Genomic DNA, 14,061 nt, shown 5'->3' with positions numbered 1-14,061 from the left:
CGGTTCAGCCCCACAGCATTTTATTTTATATTATGAAATATATTTTGTAATTATTTTCTCTGCCCCTCTCTTTATCGATCAAGTCCTTCTTTTGGCCTGGGAGAGAACCCACCGCCTCCCAAAAATTAAAATACAGTGGTGTAGTTGTGTTGAAATAAATATGAGATAATCACAAAACTTTGAACACGTGCTTTAATTTATTTTAGAATTGAATCATTTCAAATACGATAAACATTTGAAACATCAACTTTAAAAATGCTAAAACAATGCACAACCAGATGTCTGAAACCACACAGACAAAATGAACAAATTTAGGACTGTGGCTGTTACAAACGAATACAGCCTAAATATGAATAAAATAGCACCAGTTTATATACTGAAGTTTCACAAGAGGAGTGCGTTGACAGTCTTTCGTGAAGAATGCAAAAAAAGAAAAAGGCATTATTGTGAGGTGAAGTGCTAAATTTCTCCACTTTGTCCTTTGGTATGTGCAAAACCTAAGGTGGAATAGAATGTAACTATCGACAGATGTAAAAATAAAAATATCTATGTAACCACAGTCACCTGTAATTCCACCCAAGGATTGTTACAGTATAAAAACTGGTTTGCAAAAACAAATATGCTTCCGACTTTAGATTTATCGGAAGGAATGGTTACGTTTTACTTCCCTTAGCTCCTTGGTTGAGTTCCACTGAAGGCAGGTTGGTGCAAGAAAAATAGCATCTGGCTGGTTGCGCTGCACCATGGACAAGGTACAGGTTGATTGGGTAGCAAAGGTGCAAGTACAAAAAAGCCAAACTGCAGTGCATGTCAGGGTTAGACTGTGCTTTCACAAATTATTCAGTTCCATTAAAGTCTGGTCCAACATCTGGTGCATGTCGAGATTCTCCTCTTTGGCATGGGCAAGTTTTTCTATTGGAAAGTTAAAAATGCAAGTATTAGTCACACACAAGTGATTATGACTGTCAGCCGGTTGGACTATGTTAATAATCAAGCTTGTAACACGTTTAACCCGTTTTTCATAGCATTCAAAAACAACAACAACAACAACAACAAAAACTCACGAGGGTTTTGGGGAAAACCATGCACAGTGTCAACATTGTTATTCAGACTGATAAAGGCACACTGGCAAAAAAAAATTGCAGAATTTTCATTCATATACAAATATATTTCCTTCTCAAGGCCACAGCTAGTTTATTAGTAACATGGCAGCTACTCTGATAGATCATTTTAGTCAGACATCAGGTCAAAACAGGCGAAGGAGGAGAAAAACATTACAAGTGCTTAGTCTGCTGGCAGCCAAACCGTTTGCAAGAAAAGGTAGCCCGGATGATGAAAACACCTCGATCATGATGCGCATGAACAGGATTCATTGAAATATATTTACATTTATGCCCAGAATCATCAACAAGATGATGGAATCTTGAGTTAATTTGTATTTTGCGGATGGTTTTCTTTTAGTCGGGAAGGACACAAGAAAGTGTCAATAAAACATTCCAAAAATTATTTTTTGTATTTATTTTTTAAACTTGACCCCCCCCCAAAAAAACTAGAAGAAACCTCAAATACATTTCAATACATCCATACCAGAATCCCTTCAAGTTGTGCAAAAAAAACAACCAAAAATATATATATATAATTTTCTGGCGTTGTTTCTGTCACATTCTGAGCTCAAAGGCAGACAACAGATAAAGATTCACTTTCACTCCAAATTGGGTCTTTTATAAAGTGAATGTGGGTTTTGTTGACTATGAATGTTCTCTTTTCTTCTATTTGCAGTGTTTTTTCAACACCATGTACTGGTAGAAATAATTCAACTTATTTCTCATGCAACCATAACTTGATCTTTTTAATATTAGATTGTTCGAGTGGAGAATAACTGTCATCTGTTTATTTTGAGATTTTATAGGCTCTACCGTTGCACCGCTCACATCCACTTCCTGCCGTAATTTATGGCAATTCATCAAAACACTCAGAGCCCTTAGACTGTACATTTATTGAAATGCTGCGCAACGTACAATGCCCATGTCATAATATTGCAACAGAGATGTGCACAAAGCTTCTCAGTCTGATTCATCCAACTTGATGTTCTCAATTATCTCGCAACTTAACCAGAGTCTTCCTGATCACAATCTAATCCCACTCCTCATGTCCTGAAAACACCCAAGGTTCCTCGTCACAATACTTGATGCCGAAACGTCTCGACTGCTACTGGAGAAGCTATATAGGCTTTAGCTTTTATTCAAGTTCTCGGGTGCCACCTTCTGCACGGCTAAAACAATGAAAGCAAGGAAAAGGATATCCGAGGCGGTGAAAGAAAAATAAAGACAGAGGACAGAGGCTCCTAAGTTTGACTGGAAATAAATAGGGAAAAGGGACAGAGAAAAGAGATACAGTGTACATGGAAGTGATGAGATTTATTCTTTTTACACAATGCAGAACGATTTTAGGATTCTGTACAAGAGATGGGATGGACTTTGACATGAGGAGGAGAGAACAAACATGAGGACGGGGATAGCACATGTGGAGAGAGAAAGGAAAATGGAGGGAAGGCTGGAGAGACCAGATAGATGCCACTCCGCCGGAAGGAGGCGTCTTGGATGAGATGTAAACAATTTATCTGTGAGGGGGGGAGAGAAGAAGTACAGTGAATGAAGGCGGGGGGGGGGGGGGGGGGGACTCGGCTCAGACGTACCACATCAACACGAGTCATGCCACAGAGCTCATCGAAATGGGAGAAAAAAAAAGAGCAAATAAGGGGCAGGGGGATTTAATGGGAGCAAAGCCGGACATATTAGTTGATGATCAATCAAAAGAGGAAAGGCTCATGGCTACAGTGATTGAATCCCTCCATTGATTTGCATGCATGTCTCAGGATGCCAAAATGGCCCGACAAGTAGAAATGAATTAAAATCAGTCCATGCTGCTTCACGTGACATGCATTATCTTACTCCAGTCCTCTTTGCACACTCCAATCTTACGAATACAACCATCACGCAACTCAGTGAAAGAGGAGCGCAATGGGAGTGGCAAGAGAATGCCCCCCCCCATGAAAGACATTGTGTAAGACCCCCGCCAAGTAAAACAATGTGCATGATAATGACACCTCCTACAACGTGTGGAAATCGGGCAGGGCGATTACGGAGAAAAATAACAATCGTGATTATTTAGTTGATAGTGAAATCACGATTAGAAAAAAAAAAGATTATATTCTTCGACTTCGAAACTTGGTATGCATTCAGCTACAAAAACTCAACTTTAAATATAAGTTGAAAGAACAACTAAAAAATAAATTGGTAGCAAAGTAAAATATATTAAATAACTAATAAAAAACAAAAATAAATACTGTCTGTTCCTGCTATGTGCGCTTTGGCCTCTAAGGGGCAGTGTGGTCCCTTTCATACATGGCATACACACATTAGGATATAAATACTGTTGTAGAAGAAAGTTGCTTGTTTTGTTTACACATTAAAAAGAATGTGTGCTTATGAGTATTGTAATATTACTTGTCTGTATGTGTCACAATAGCGTTAGCGTGTAAATATTAGTTATTTTAGAGCATATTGCTCCCGGAAATCGATGCCAATTTTCTATTAGAGACTTTCAATAGGATTTTTACATTGAGTGCAAACATTAGCACTGGCGATGTTTTGAAAACAAAGTATGTCTTGTAGTTAAATATACAATGTGTGTAATTTTTTTCCCTGTGTGTTTAGTTGTAGAGAAAACACTAACTCGGGTGTTAATAAACAACCTAAATTGGGCTCGAAGAGGGCAGAATAACATTCGCCACGCAGCGCATTCGGGTGCTTTCACAACGCAGAAACTTGTAAACAAGCCAGGCTATTCTGCACGCGAATCGTTTTTCTTCAGTTCTAATGTTTTTATGATTGTCAGCAGCCCACATCAAAATCACGCTTCGTTTTCGGTTAATTGCCCCGCCCTACAGCCGCTGGTAATAAGCGACAAATGCAAGAGGCACGGCAGGTGCAACATTTACATGGAAGTCATGTCATTGAGGGCGTGGTCCAGCTCCTCGCTGATGGCCTTGTACTTCAGTTTCTGGGAATACAACTCATCTATTGGTGGGCCATGGGCGCAGGGTAAGGTGCAGTGACGGGAGTAGGGGGCAAAGGTGACAAGAAAAGGCGGCGAAGACCATTCAAAGTGGAGAAACGGCAACAGAGACAGGGAGGAAAGAGGAAAACAAAAGTTACACCAAAGAATGACAGGAATGAAAGGGCAGCACAAGTGAGTGCAAAGTCCTCTGCGGTATGCACACAGAAAATGTTGACTTGTGACTTTTTGTCAATCCGACGTCTTTTTCCTGCTTGGTTTCTGTAATTTGACTCACTGAGGACTTCAATGTGATGTGCTATAAATGTATTGTGGTGCGGGTTTGGGTGTGGGAACAACTGTCACCCTGAGCATGTTCGGTCGCATTTTCTTGTTTTCTTAAGTGCTGCATTGGACTACTTTATTTTCCTGCGTTTGTTGTTCTTTTTTTTTTTCACCTAAAAGACATTTGTAGCGATGTAAAAGAGATACCTTAGATTACTAGAGGTGCAACAATTACTCGATTATCAAATGAATTCAAAATTATTTTGATAATCGATTACTCGTTTGTGAGACGTTTAAAAGCTTGGACTCAGCCTCTCAACAGTCAATATCAGTTGTCTGTCATCCTTCCTGAAAGTAGACCAATTGTCTTTGTGTCGAATCAAAATAAAGCATTTGCAAACATCGGCATTAACTTTGGAAAACAATGAACAACATTTTTACCCATTTTCTGACATGTTACTTACCAACCTGTCACTGAATCAATAATCAATTTGTATTTGTGCACTGTCAATTTGAAATCATGTCCTACGCTTGTATAAAGGGATGGCAATTCTTTTCTGTTTATCCGATTCACCGACAAAATATTTGACAGATTCATTGTTCGTTGTAGCCCTAAAAATGACGAATGATTATTTCCCTGTCATCAATCAAAAACATTTAGCCAAATGATGGTTACAACAAAACAAAATGTAATCTCTCTAACGTTCTTGTGAATGCAGCTATGCTGTTGTCTCCATTGTGAAACCAGCAGAAATCAGGCCCTACTTACATAGCGGCCCAAGACAATATATCCGGAGCGGAACAAAGAAACAAACAAACAATAAAAAAAACCCACGACTGGATTGCAAATGAATCAAATGTGGAGATGTTAAATTCAAACATACCCTCCAGGTCATCAATGGTCTTCTCAAGCTTGGCTACTGATCTCTCAGCGAACTCAGCGCGGGTCTCGGCCTGTGCAAAAAGAAACGTGGATGTGAGCGCGCTACGACAACGGCGCCGCGTGTTCTTGATGCGCTGTGAAACTCGCCTCCTTCAGCTTGTCGGTGAGGACCTTGATCTCCTCCTCGTATTTGTCCTCCTTCTGCGAGTACTGCAATTCACAAATAAGAGAAGTCACACAAACTGTGAAGCTCTCCAATAACGCTAGTCAACACCAAATTTTCATCAGAGATGGCTTGATATGTCCCTTCACGTACTTTTGACACAGATTTTAAAAGTGTCTTGAATTTTATTCTTAACACAGCAGTTTATTCTTTTTCTTTTAGATATTCTTATTTTTAAGTTTGACCTGTAAAAGCGTGCGCAATACAGATAGTACCATGAATCCTTGATTCATAAATATTACGAAATATACAATATCAGGGATCTTTGATTCCACTTTTTTTTTCCAGAGCAAAACCAGTACACTGATTGAATCTGAGTAATTACCGATACATCGTGCGATACCTGTAGTCCTATTGAGATATGAAATTTGATTGAACACAATGAGTAAGAAATTGTGAACAAAGACCTTTCTTTCTGACACACCTAGTGCTGAGGAGTACTTACTTGATGTCAGATTTATTTATTTTCTTTGCCTTAAGTATCAGTGGCTGATATTAGCAGCCTCCACGAGTTACTGATACCTTCAAATAAGGCCTGTATCAGTCCGATACCGACACCTGATATTGGTACTCGTGCTTCCCTAAAATATATTCCAAAATAAATTATAATTATTATTGGGCGGCACGATGGGCAACTGTTTAGCACGTCGGCCTCACAGTGCAGAGGTGCAGGGTTCGATTCCGACTCTGGCCTTCATGTGTGGAGTTTGCATATTCTCTGCGTGCTTGCGTGAGTTTCCTCCGGGTACTCCAGTTTCCAAAAACATGCATGGCAGGTTAATGGAACATTCTAAATTGTCTGTAGGTGTGAATGGGTGTTTGTCTATGTGTGCACTGCGATTGGCTGGCAACCAGTTCAGGGTGGACCTCGCCTACTGCCCGAAGATGGCTGGGCTAGGCTCCAGCACGTCGGCGCCCCCTTGTCAGCTCAAAAATGTATCTCGATATTTTACTTGCATCTCTTATTTCATGATTTTAATAATTTTTTTTTATCAGGATAATTATTTTAATGAAGTCTTCCAATGTCGCACAGGACTACAGAAAGCATACTGAGAGGAGACAAACATCAGGTTCCCAAGCTCTTCTGGTTCCCCATCGAGGAGTGCGGCAGGGGATTTGTCAGCATGCAGTCGGCCCGTTCGGGCTGCCTACCTTGTCAGCCTGGGCCTCCAGTGACTTCAGGTTGTTGGTCACAGTTTTCAACTCTTCCTCCAGCTCAGAGCATTTGCTGGTTTTGTTTGACACAAGTGTAAAGAGAGGGGACAGAAAGGGAGGAAGCGATGACAACGACGGAGAGAACCAGACGTGAAAGAGGTGGAAGGAAAGAAACAAAAGGGCAGAACGGGGGAGAGAGAGGAAACAAGATCAACACAGATTAAATCAGAAGGGAACCCCGAGACAAGTAAAGAGAGACGGAATGTGGAGGTGATTTGGTCAGTTGCTTCATAGCATCAATGGTAACTGTTCTCTGGCGCAGTCCCTGCAATGTTAAGCAATACTTTCACCAAGCAGTTCAGACACAGGGCAAGTATTGGTGTTGGATTTTTTTTTTGTTTGCACTGTCACAAAGAGGGGAAAATTCTTGGTCGATCACTCGGCATACTTCACTTTGTTTCACTCCGCCCACTTCCTTTGCAAACCACATGATGAAGGTGTCAAGAGGGAGAGCTGAACCATTTTGAAAAAGAATCGAATTGCACCCTCCCCCCATATGTGTGTGTGTGTATTATAAAGAAGCCTACCAATTCACCAAAATTAAGTGGGGTTTTTTTTTCGTCCTTAGCAATTTGAAAATCGCATTCTATTACATTTCAATTCGAATTTGATGACTTGTCCAGCGCCACCTGTTGCTTCAGCTTCCTTCTCAATTTGTGACAAACGGTATTAGACAGTCTTGCTCTGCTTGGTGGAAAACGCAGCTTCAGAATCATGAAAAAGATTCCCCAGTTAAGCATGAAATGGTTCAAGTGACCAGATTCTGAGTTCACGTGACAAAACCCTACAAAAACTCATCACACAACTTGTTTTGCCACTCTGTCGTTGTGAGAAGATACGCACGTCACTTCCACTTCAAATGTGGTCACTTTAAAGAATGGGTTGAACTGTCCATGAAAAATGTCAAAGAGCTTGAAAAGGAGGAGCGTGAGCACAGCAAGCAAAAGCAGAGGCTTTGTTCTCTTCGCTGAATGATTGCATCAGGAGTGTCATGCAAAAAATAAAAAATAAAAAAAGTACACGTGTGTTAGTCTTGGCTCATAGTACCTGTCTGACTGAGGAGTTTAGTGATTTCATGCTTTGCTCCGCAACTCTTAGCTCATCGTCCAGCCTTCGCCGGTGACTGTGAGTGGCGATCGTTTGCAAGCAGCAGCCATTCAAGACGGAGGGAGCAAATGCAAATGATCGGCACATACAGTAAGAACACAAGGCGTCATGTTCCAACAGCCCGGGCGTGTATTTACACAACTATACTTTATTTTGCGCATATAAGGTGAACAGCTACTAGGGCGGTGCCCGGTGAGGGTGAGTGACATGTTCTGAATTTTGTGAACGTTACCTTTCTGAGAGCTCGGCACGCTCCTCTGTACGCTCCAGGTCACTCTCAATGATGACCAGCTTACGAGCCACCTGTAGGTGCGAGCACAGCAAAGTGTTACAAAAGCAACAGCAGCGCGCACGGTCCAAAATATACATTTACAAGTAGGCTTTAAAACGAAACTGGCTTCAAAATGACGGTTCACTTCTCATCATTGCATTGTGATTTGGCATTCATTTTTGGAAAGGTTTGGAAAGAAAAAAAAAAAGAAAAAACAAACTCGCCTCCTCGTATTTGCGGTCAGCCTCCTCAGCAATGTGCTTGGCCTCCTTGAGCTGGATCTCCTGAATCTCCATCTTCTCCTCATCCTTCATGGCCCTGTTCTCAACGACCTTCATGCCTCTGTGAGGGACACGGATAGAGCGGGTGAGGAGACGTAGCGGCACGCAGGAAAGATGCCGGGCGGCGGAACCTGGACGTGAACGCACCTCTCGCTCTCATCAGCGGCCTTCTCGGCATCCTCCAGCTTGGTCAGAGCAGTGGCCAGACGCTCCTGAGCACGGTCCAACTCCTCCTCAACCAGCTGGATGCGTCTGTTGAGGGAGGCCACATCGCTCTCAGCCTAAGAACAGAAGACATAAGTCAGTTTTTGTTTTTTTAACATTACATTCCACGCAAGATTTACACGTCAGCTCAAAGTACTATTGGAACGATTGCTTATTCAAGCAGTTTCTAGCTGGCCAGTTGTTTGTGCAACCCGTTGGGGGAAGGCTTCCTTCGAGAGCTTACTTGTTCTGCTTTTTTGACATGCCGCTTGCACTCATCCAAGATGTCCAGCTCACAATGTACACCAATATACCCTATTTAACGTCATATTTCCAGTGTCATTTTTTTTTTGCACCATCTGTAAGGTAGCATTTGCAATGAAAACGTCACAAAAAGTATACGACCTTAAAACTGCTAAATTAATCCATATTGGGTTATTTTCAGCCCAGCAGTTTTAATGGATGTATCTCCTGAAATAATGAGACAAGATTATCTTCATTGGTATGAAATTTGGGCCTGTTAAATTAAACACAAAGCTGCTATTCTGCTGTATGAATGGCAGTAGGTGGCTACACAGGTTAATCTTCTGCCATCTAGTACAGGAATATTACATTGTTGTCACTATATATTATTGGCATAGACAGATGTGCAAAGATAAATCACTGCACTGTATGAAAGGAACATAAATTTTTGGACTAATGAAGTCATCATTTCGCAACGCATACCGTACATCCCTCGCAGCACATAAGACTTACTTTTCTACATTCTCAAGGGCCAAGAAATGGCTCACTGTAAAAGTCAAGTGTAGGTGAGCAGTTCTTTTGAGGATAACTACAAAGGTCACCTTACAATATGCTATTTCACAGATTTTTAAACATTTTCCACAAAACAAAGAACATTACTACAGTATATCTCAACAACAAATTGATCTTGAATTTAGGGGTCATGATAAAGTGTTTAGAAAATAGTTTATTTAAGTCTATAACTACAGTATAGTCCATTTTATGTTAAAATGGGATTTGGTGAAAGTAAATACTTGTTAACCCGTGGTTCAAGAGAGTAGTTCAACTACAGAAACTAATACTTTGAGTCCATATTTTCGACACAGACACACACACAAACAGACACACACAAAGAAAACATTTAGTATAGCAGGCCACATGAACTGATGTGGCAGTTTGGCTTTGGCCTCCTTTCTTTGAGTTGGATTCTCAAGTTGGTAGCTGGCAGAACAAGGAAGTCGCATTACTACACAGTAAGCAGCTAAGCTGGGAACAAGTCAACTGACAAAGGAGATAAAGCTATATTAGACTGAGCCTGGCCTGTCCTCAGACTGTTTAAGCCCCTTGACCGCCCAAGGGATTTGCTCTCCTTGAAATTCAAGGTGGGAAAAAAAAATAATCAGTTGCTGTGCGTTGACCATATTTGGGCAAGTCAAACGGCATCTGTCACCTGTAGTGTGTTTTATGCCACGAGCTTCCTGCTTGCAGCAAATTCTCAATTCATACATTCAGAAAGCACGCCGTGTGGTTAAAGCGCGACGTTTCCTCATCGGCATTCACGGCCACAAGTTGGGCAGCTAATTCAAAAAGTAGCAGGTGAAGTTGCGTGATAGACGCGCAGCATCCCGCATGGCGCAGAGTCCCCGAGGAGCTGAGCCGAGCGGCCCACATAGACGACAAGCTCACGAACGGAGGCACGTTAATGTCTTACTTCCTCCCTGGCTTGGCGCTGCTCGTGCAATTCGCGATGTAATCTTTCGGCTCTGTCGTCCGCGAAGCCCGCCTGCTCTTGCAAAGATCGAATCTTTCGTTTGACAGCCTCCACCGATCCTGCCATTCTCCGTGATTCTCTCAAGGCAAGGCAAAGCGCCAGCTCGAGTACTGGCTGGCTGACTGCCCAGCAGCAATTGAGGCGGTAGATCGATCCAAATATCGATATCAACCAAATGCCGATATAGTTGTTAGAATCGATACTGACCATTAACTGTATCATGATGTTGATACTTGAGTCTCAGTCTCAGCCTCTTGCTCTCTAACTCTCTCTCACACACACACACACACACACGCGCGTGTGTATATATATATATATATATATATGTATATATATATATATATATGAAGGCGATATTGGCCCAGTATCATCGTTCTTGGTATCTAATCAATAACAAATCTGTCACTCTCGCAAATTTACCAGATGACGTTGCGTCATTGTAGTGACGACACGCATCCCACGAGACAGTGCGGATTATCCTGCAAAAAGTGCTAAATTGTTCTAATTCTGAAACACATTAACAGCTAGATAACATAATGTTACAAGGTCCATAAAAGCAACCAAATGAGAAATTAAAATTGATAAGACAAGAATGAGATTTTAATGACGTACACGCTCTTCACGAACACAAATCAAACTCAAGACGACAGTCTTTTACCGCCCTCTATTGGTAAACTGTGAATAATACAATACGATGGCATATGGGTGTCCTGAACGAGCCTCAAAATAATTGACCAAAAAAACACAGATCATAAGGAAAACCTAAGAGAAGTAGCCTATTATTAATGTTCCTCTTTTTATTACAATACCTAAAACTTGTCACTCTGGACAAAAAAACCCCAAAATAAAACAAAACAGATATTAAAGTAACACTACCTTTTTTCAGTAAATCGACAAATATAATAAAAATGCGTTTTTTTTCTCAGTGTGGCAGAATTTATAGATTACAATAAATTAAATTCAGATCTAAAAAAATACAATTGTACTGAACTGGTAAATATGACAAGACATTGTATCATTTTTTGGGAGTATAGCGGACTCCACATATTTGCGGTTTGGCACCCTTTTCGTGGATTTTGTTTTCAAAATATTTTAAAAAATACTTTTTTTGTTTGGAGCCAACCTCCATTTTTGTGGAAAATTTTTATTCGTGGTTTATCGTGGTTAAAATTAAATATATATGGATTTTCACTACTACGGGCCGGCCAGTCGCTTGCCCTCACCGTATCAAAATGATTATTAACAGGTTTTCCTCCTTGTATGTACAAAAAACTCAAATCAACTGCCTCGAAGTACATGGCTGCAATGCGGTGTTTGTACAACAATCACCACATACAATGTATACTGAATATCCACAAAGATGCGATTTCTTTAGATCTCCATCTTTTCAACCTCCAGCTATATTTGGCCAAATTGTGCTGCTGGCACATCGTGAGGAACTGTGTTTCCCCTCCTTTGCGAAGCAAGCAGCCTGCAGCTCAATGTTGACCATATAAAGAAGTTGGCTATATATATCCACTCTACTGGCTCCCTGCACTCGTGGGAAGACTGACTTGATTTTCACTTCGGAAAAAAAAAATCCCTCAGCAGGCAGTGACATACAAAACGACGAGGATTACTGTGCAAAATGTAATACGACTGCTATCATGTGTCCATATTGAAAATAGATGTGGTGTGGATGTCGCATACACTGAGGTGTGACTTTCTTTGGGCTGGCTTGCAAATGAATGAGCATGTAGCAAAATATAGAGCAGGGCTTCTCAAGTTTTTTTCAGCTGAAAGTCCAAAATAGGAATTTGGTTCCTTTTAACTCAAAGTTACTCTTGTGAAGTTACGTTATGAAAGAAAAAAGGAAATATGGGAAACCTGCATGGAGAATATATACTGTCCGACACAAGGCGTTCATCTACAGTACATTAGTGCATACTCAATATTTTTTAAGACATTTGAGAGTGTATGAACATAGACGTACACGTTTGGGCTGTAGAAGAATTTCACATCCCAACAGGAGAGTAAAATGACAATGAAGGTGCAGTGATAAGAGGAAGTTGAAAACGTGAAGGGGACGTGTGACAGTGCCCTGTTGGATCCCTCGTCTTTACTTACATCTGTAGCTTTCTTGTCGGCCAGCTCAAGTTTCTCCTGGGCATCTTTAAGAGCCTCAGAGTACTTGTCCAGCTCATCCTCAGTTCCCTTCAGCTTCTTCTGCAGACCTAGCAAGTCATCGTCAAGCTAAGGCCCGTTTTTTTTGTTGTGGGCGGGGAGGAGTGGTGACCAGGGAGTGGCACACATAAACACATTTACAAAAGACGCACAGAGAAACAGGAGAGGACAGGACAGGAGAAAGGAAAAGAGCAAGGTTAAGGAAGTCAGCGCAGGTGAGGAGTGGATACCTTGGTGGCGACCTCCTCGGCGCTCAGCAGCTTCTCCTCAGCGGTTTGGAACTCCTCAAACACTTTATCTCGCTCGTCCTCAGTAATACGCATTTTCTTTTCCAACTCTCTCATTTCATCCTCTAACTACACATGTGTATCAAAGACAAGCCAGTTAAACATGGACAGCAACATATTCATGCATATCTATCAACAGCATCTGCCTACATCATGCATCTATCTATCTATCTATCTATCTGTGATGTGATGAAGAACTAAACGTGGGCCAACCTGCTTGCTTCTGTCCTCCGCTGCCTTCTTGTCTGACTCGGCCTGCTCAGCTCTGTCCAAGGCATTCTCCTTGTCGAGCTTGAGCATCTGCATCTTCTTCTTGATGGCGTCCATGGCTGCTTATTGCCAAGTGGGAAAGGCTCCGTTAAAGGAAAAAGTGGAAAAGTTAGCAGGAGGCAAGAGCAGGAGCCGGGGCCGTGTGTGCCTCAGTGAACGTGGAGCTGGAGTGCAGGCTCTGCCTCCCTGTGCCCTCACAAATATGTACTTAGAAGTAGCAGGGGTGGGGAGGGTGGGGTGGGGGGGACTGCAGATTCCTTGAGACATCCAATACTTTTTTTGGGGGTGGGAGGAGGCGTGTGAGGTCGCCTAAACGTCTTGTGAGGGTCTACTCGCTGATTCGTCTTCTCCTAAACATTTGACTTTTATACGTCTTTATATGGCATGAGGGGAACAAGGCTTCCTCATGATAATGTAAAAGAAGCCACTTTATGTGCATGGAGGATAAAGATGAAGGTTCTATCCACCCTGAGTGGTAACTAAATGTGCTGTATTCATGCGATTCTTTTTCGATGGTTCACCCAAAACTGACCTTTTGTTCTTTTGTGTTTCTGATTCCACCGTATGGCTGAACGATTTTGAAAATTCATCCAACTGCATTGGATTGTGGCAGATGCTACATGCTAAACTATTGTTACGTCACATTTTCATGGCCCTGACTATTTCGACTTCTACTTCTTCCTTTTGGTGGTTGGCAAAAATATTTTTAATGCATTATCCTCACGACGGGCGACCCGGTGGGCCAGTGGTTAGCGCGTCGACCTCACAGTACAGAGGTACCGGGTTCAATTCCAGCTCCGGCCTGCCTGTGTGGAGTTTGCATGTTCTCCCCGGGCCTGCGTGGGTTTTCTCCGGGTATTCCGGTTTCCTCCCACATTCCAAAAACATGCATGGCAGGCTGATTGAACACTCTAAATGTTCCCTAGGTGTGAGCGTGGATGGTTGTTTGTCTCTGTGTGCCCTGCGATTGGCTGGCAACTGGTTCAGGGTGGCCCCCGCCTACTGCTCGAAGACGGCTGGGATATGCTCCACCACCCCCCGC

The 14,061-nt window shown here is 42.0% G+C and overlaps 1 protein-coding gene across 8 annotated transcripts; it reads right to left on the bottom strand.

Moving 5' to 3' along the window:
• Window positions 1–178: 178 nt before the first annotated feature.
• tpm1 (tropomyosin 1 (alpha)) lies at window positions 179–13,214 on the bottom strand. Of its 8 annotated transcripts, none has more exons than XM_086110187.1 (9): window positions 12,963–13,212; window positions 12,406–12,531; window positions 8,469–8,602; window positions 8,265–8,382; window positions 8,002–8,072; window positions 6,600–6,675; window positions 5,372–5,434; window positions 5,226–5,295; window positions 179–912 (listed from the first exon to the last, which is right to left on the bottom strand). In XM_086110187.1, exons 1-9 carry the CDS (start codon window positions 13,074–13,076, stop codon window positions 830–832), a joined length of 855 nt encoding a protein of 284 aa, XP_085966313.1. In that variant the 5' UTR covers window positions 13,077–13,212; the 3' UTR covers window positions 179–829. The 8 variants fall into 8 exon arrangements, with proteins under 8 accessions (XP_085966313.1, XP_085966312.1, XP_085966311.1 ...); XM_086110186.1 differs by lacking the exon at window positions 12,406–12,531 and adding an exon at window positions 12,693–12,818 and having other exon boundaries at window positions 12,963–13,211; XM_086110182.1 differs by lacking the exons at window positions 179–912; window positions 12,406–12,531; window positions 12,963–13,212 and adding exons at window positions 1,978–2,620; window positions 4,001–4,079; window positions 10,240–10,450.
• Between the last annotated feature and the right edge of the window lie 847 nt (window positions 13,215–14,061).

This window comes from Hippocampus guttulatus, chromosome 4 (genome assembly GCF_054856545.1).
Source record: "Hippocampus guttulatus isolate MCC_2025c chromosome 4, RoL_Hgut_1.0, whole genome shotgun sequence".
Classification (NCBI taxonomy): domain Eukaryota; kingdom Metazoa; phylum Chordata; class Actinopteri; order Syngnathiformes; family Syngnathidae; genus Hippocampus; species Hippocampus guttulatus.
Note: the sequence above shows the minus strand (reverse complement) of the source record. Positions and strands in the feature narration are given on the sequence as shown.

What these genes read in the sequence shown, in the direction of transcription:
- tpm1 (XM_086110189.1), bottom strand. Translation starts at nt 13,076, where the DNA reads ATGGACGCCATCAAGAAGAAGATGCAGATGCTCAAGCTCGACAAGGAG. An exon ending in GCCGCTGATGAGAGCGAGAG is followed by an intron (nt 8,383 to 8,468) that starts GTGCGTTCACGT and finishes TGTCCCTCACAG; the next exon opens with AGGCATGAAGGTCGTTGAGA. An exon ending in TCACCGACAAGCTGAAGGAG is followed by an intron (nt 5,296 to 5,371) that starts GCGAGTTTCACA and finishes CTTTTTGCACAG; the next exon opens with GCCGAGACCCGCGCTGAGTT.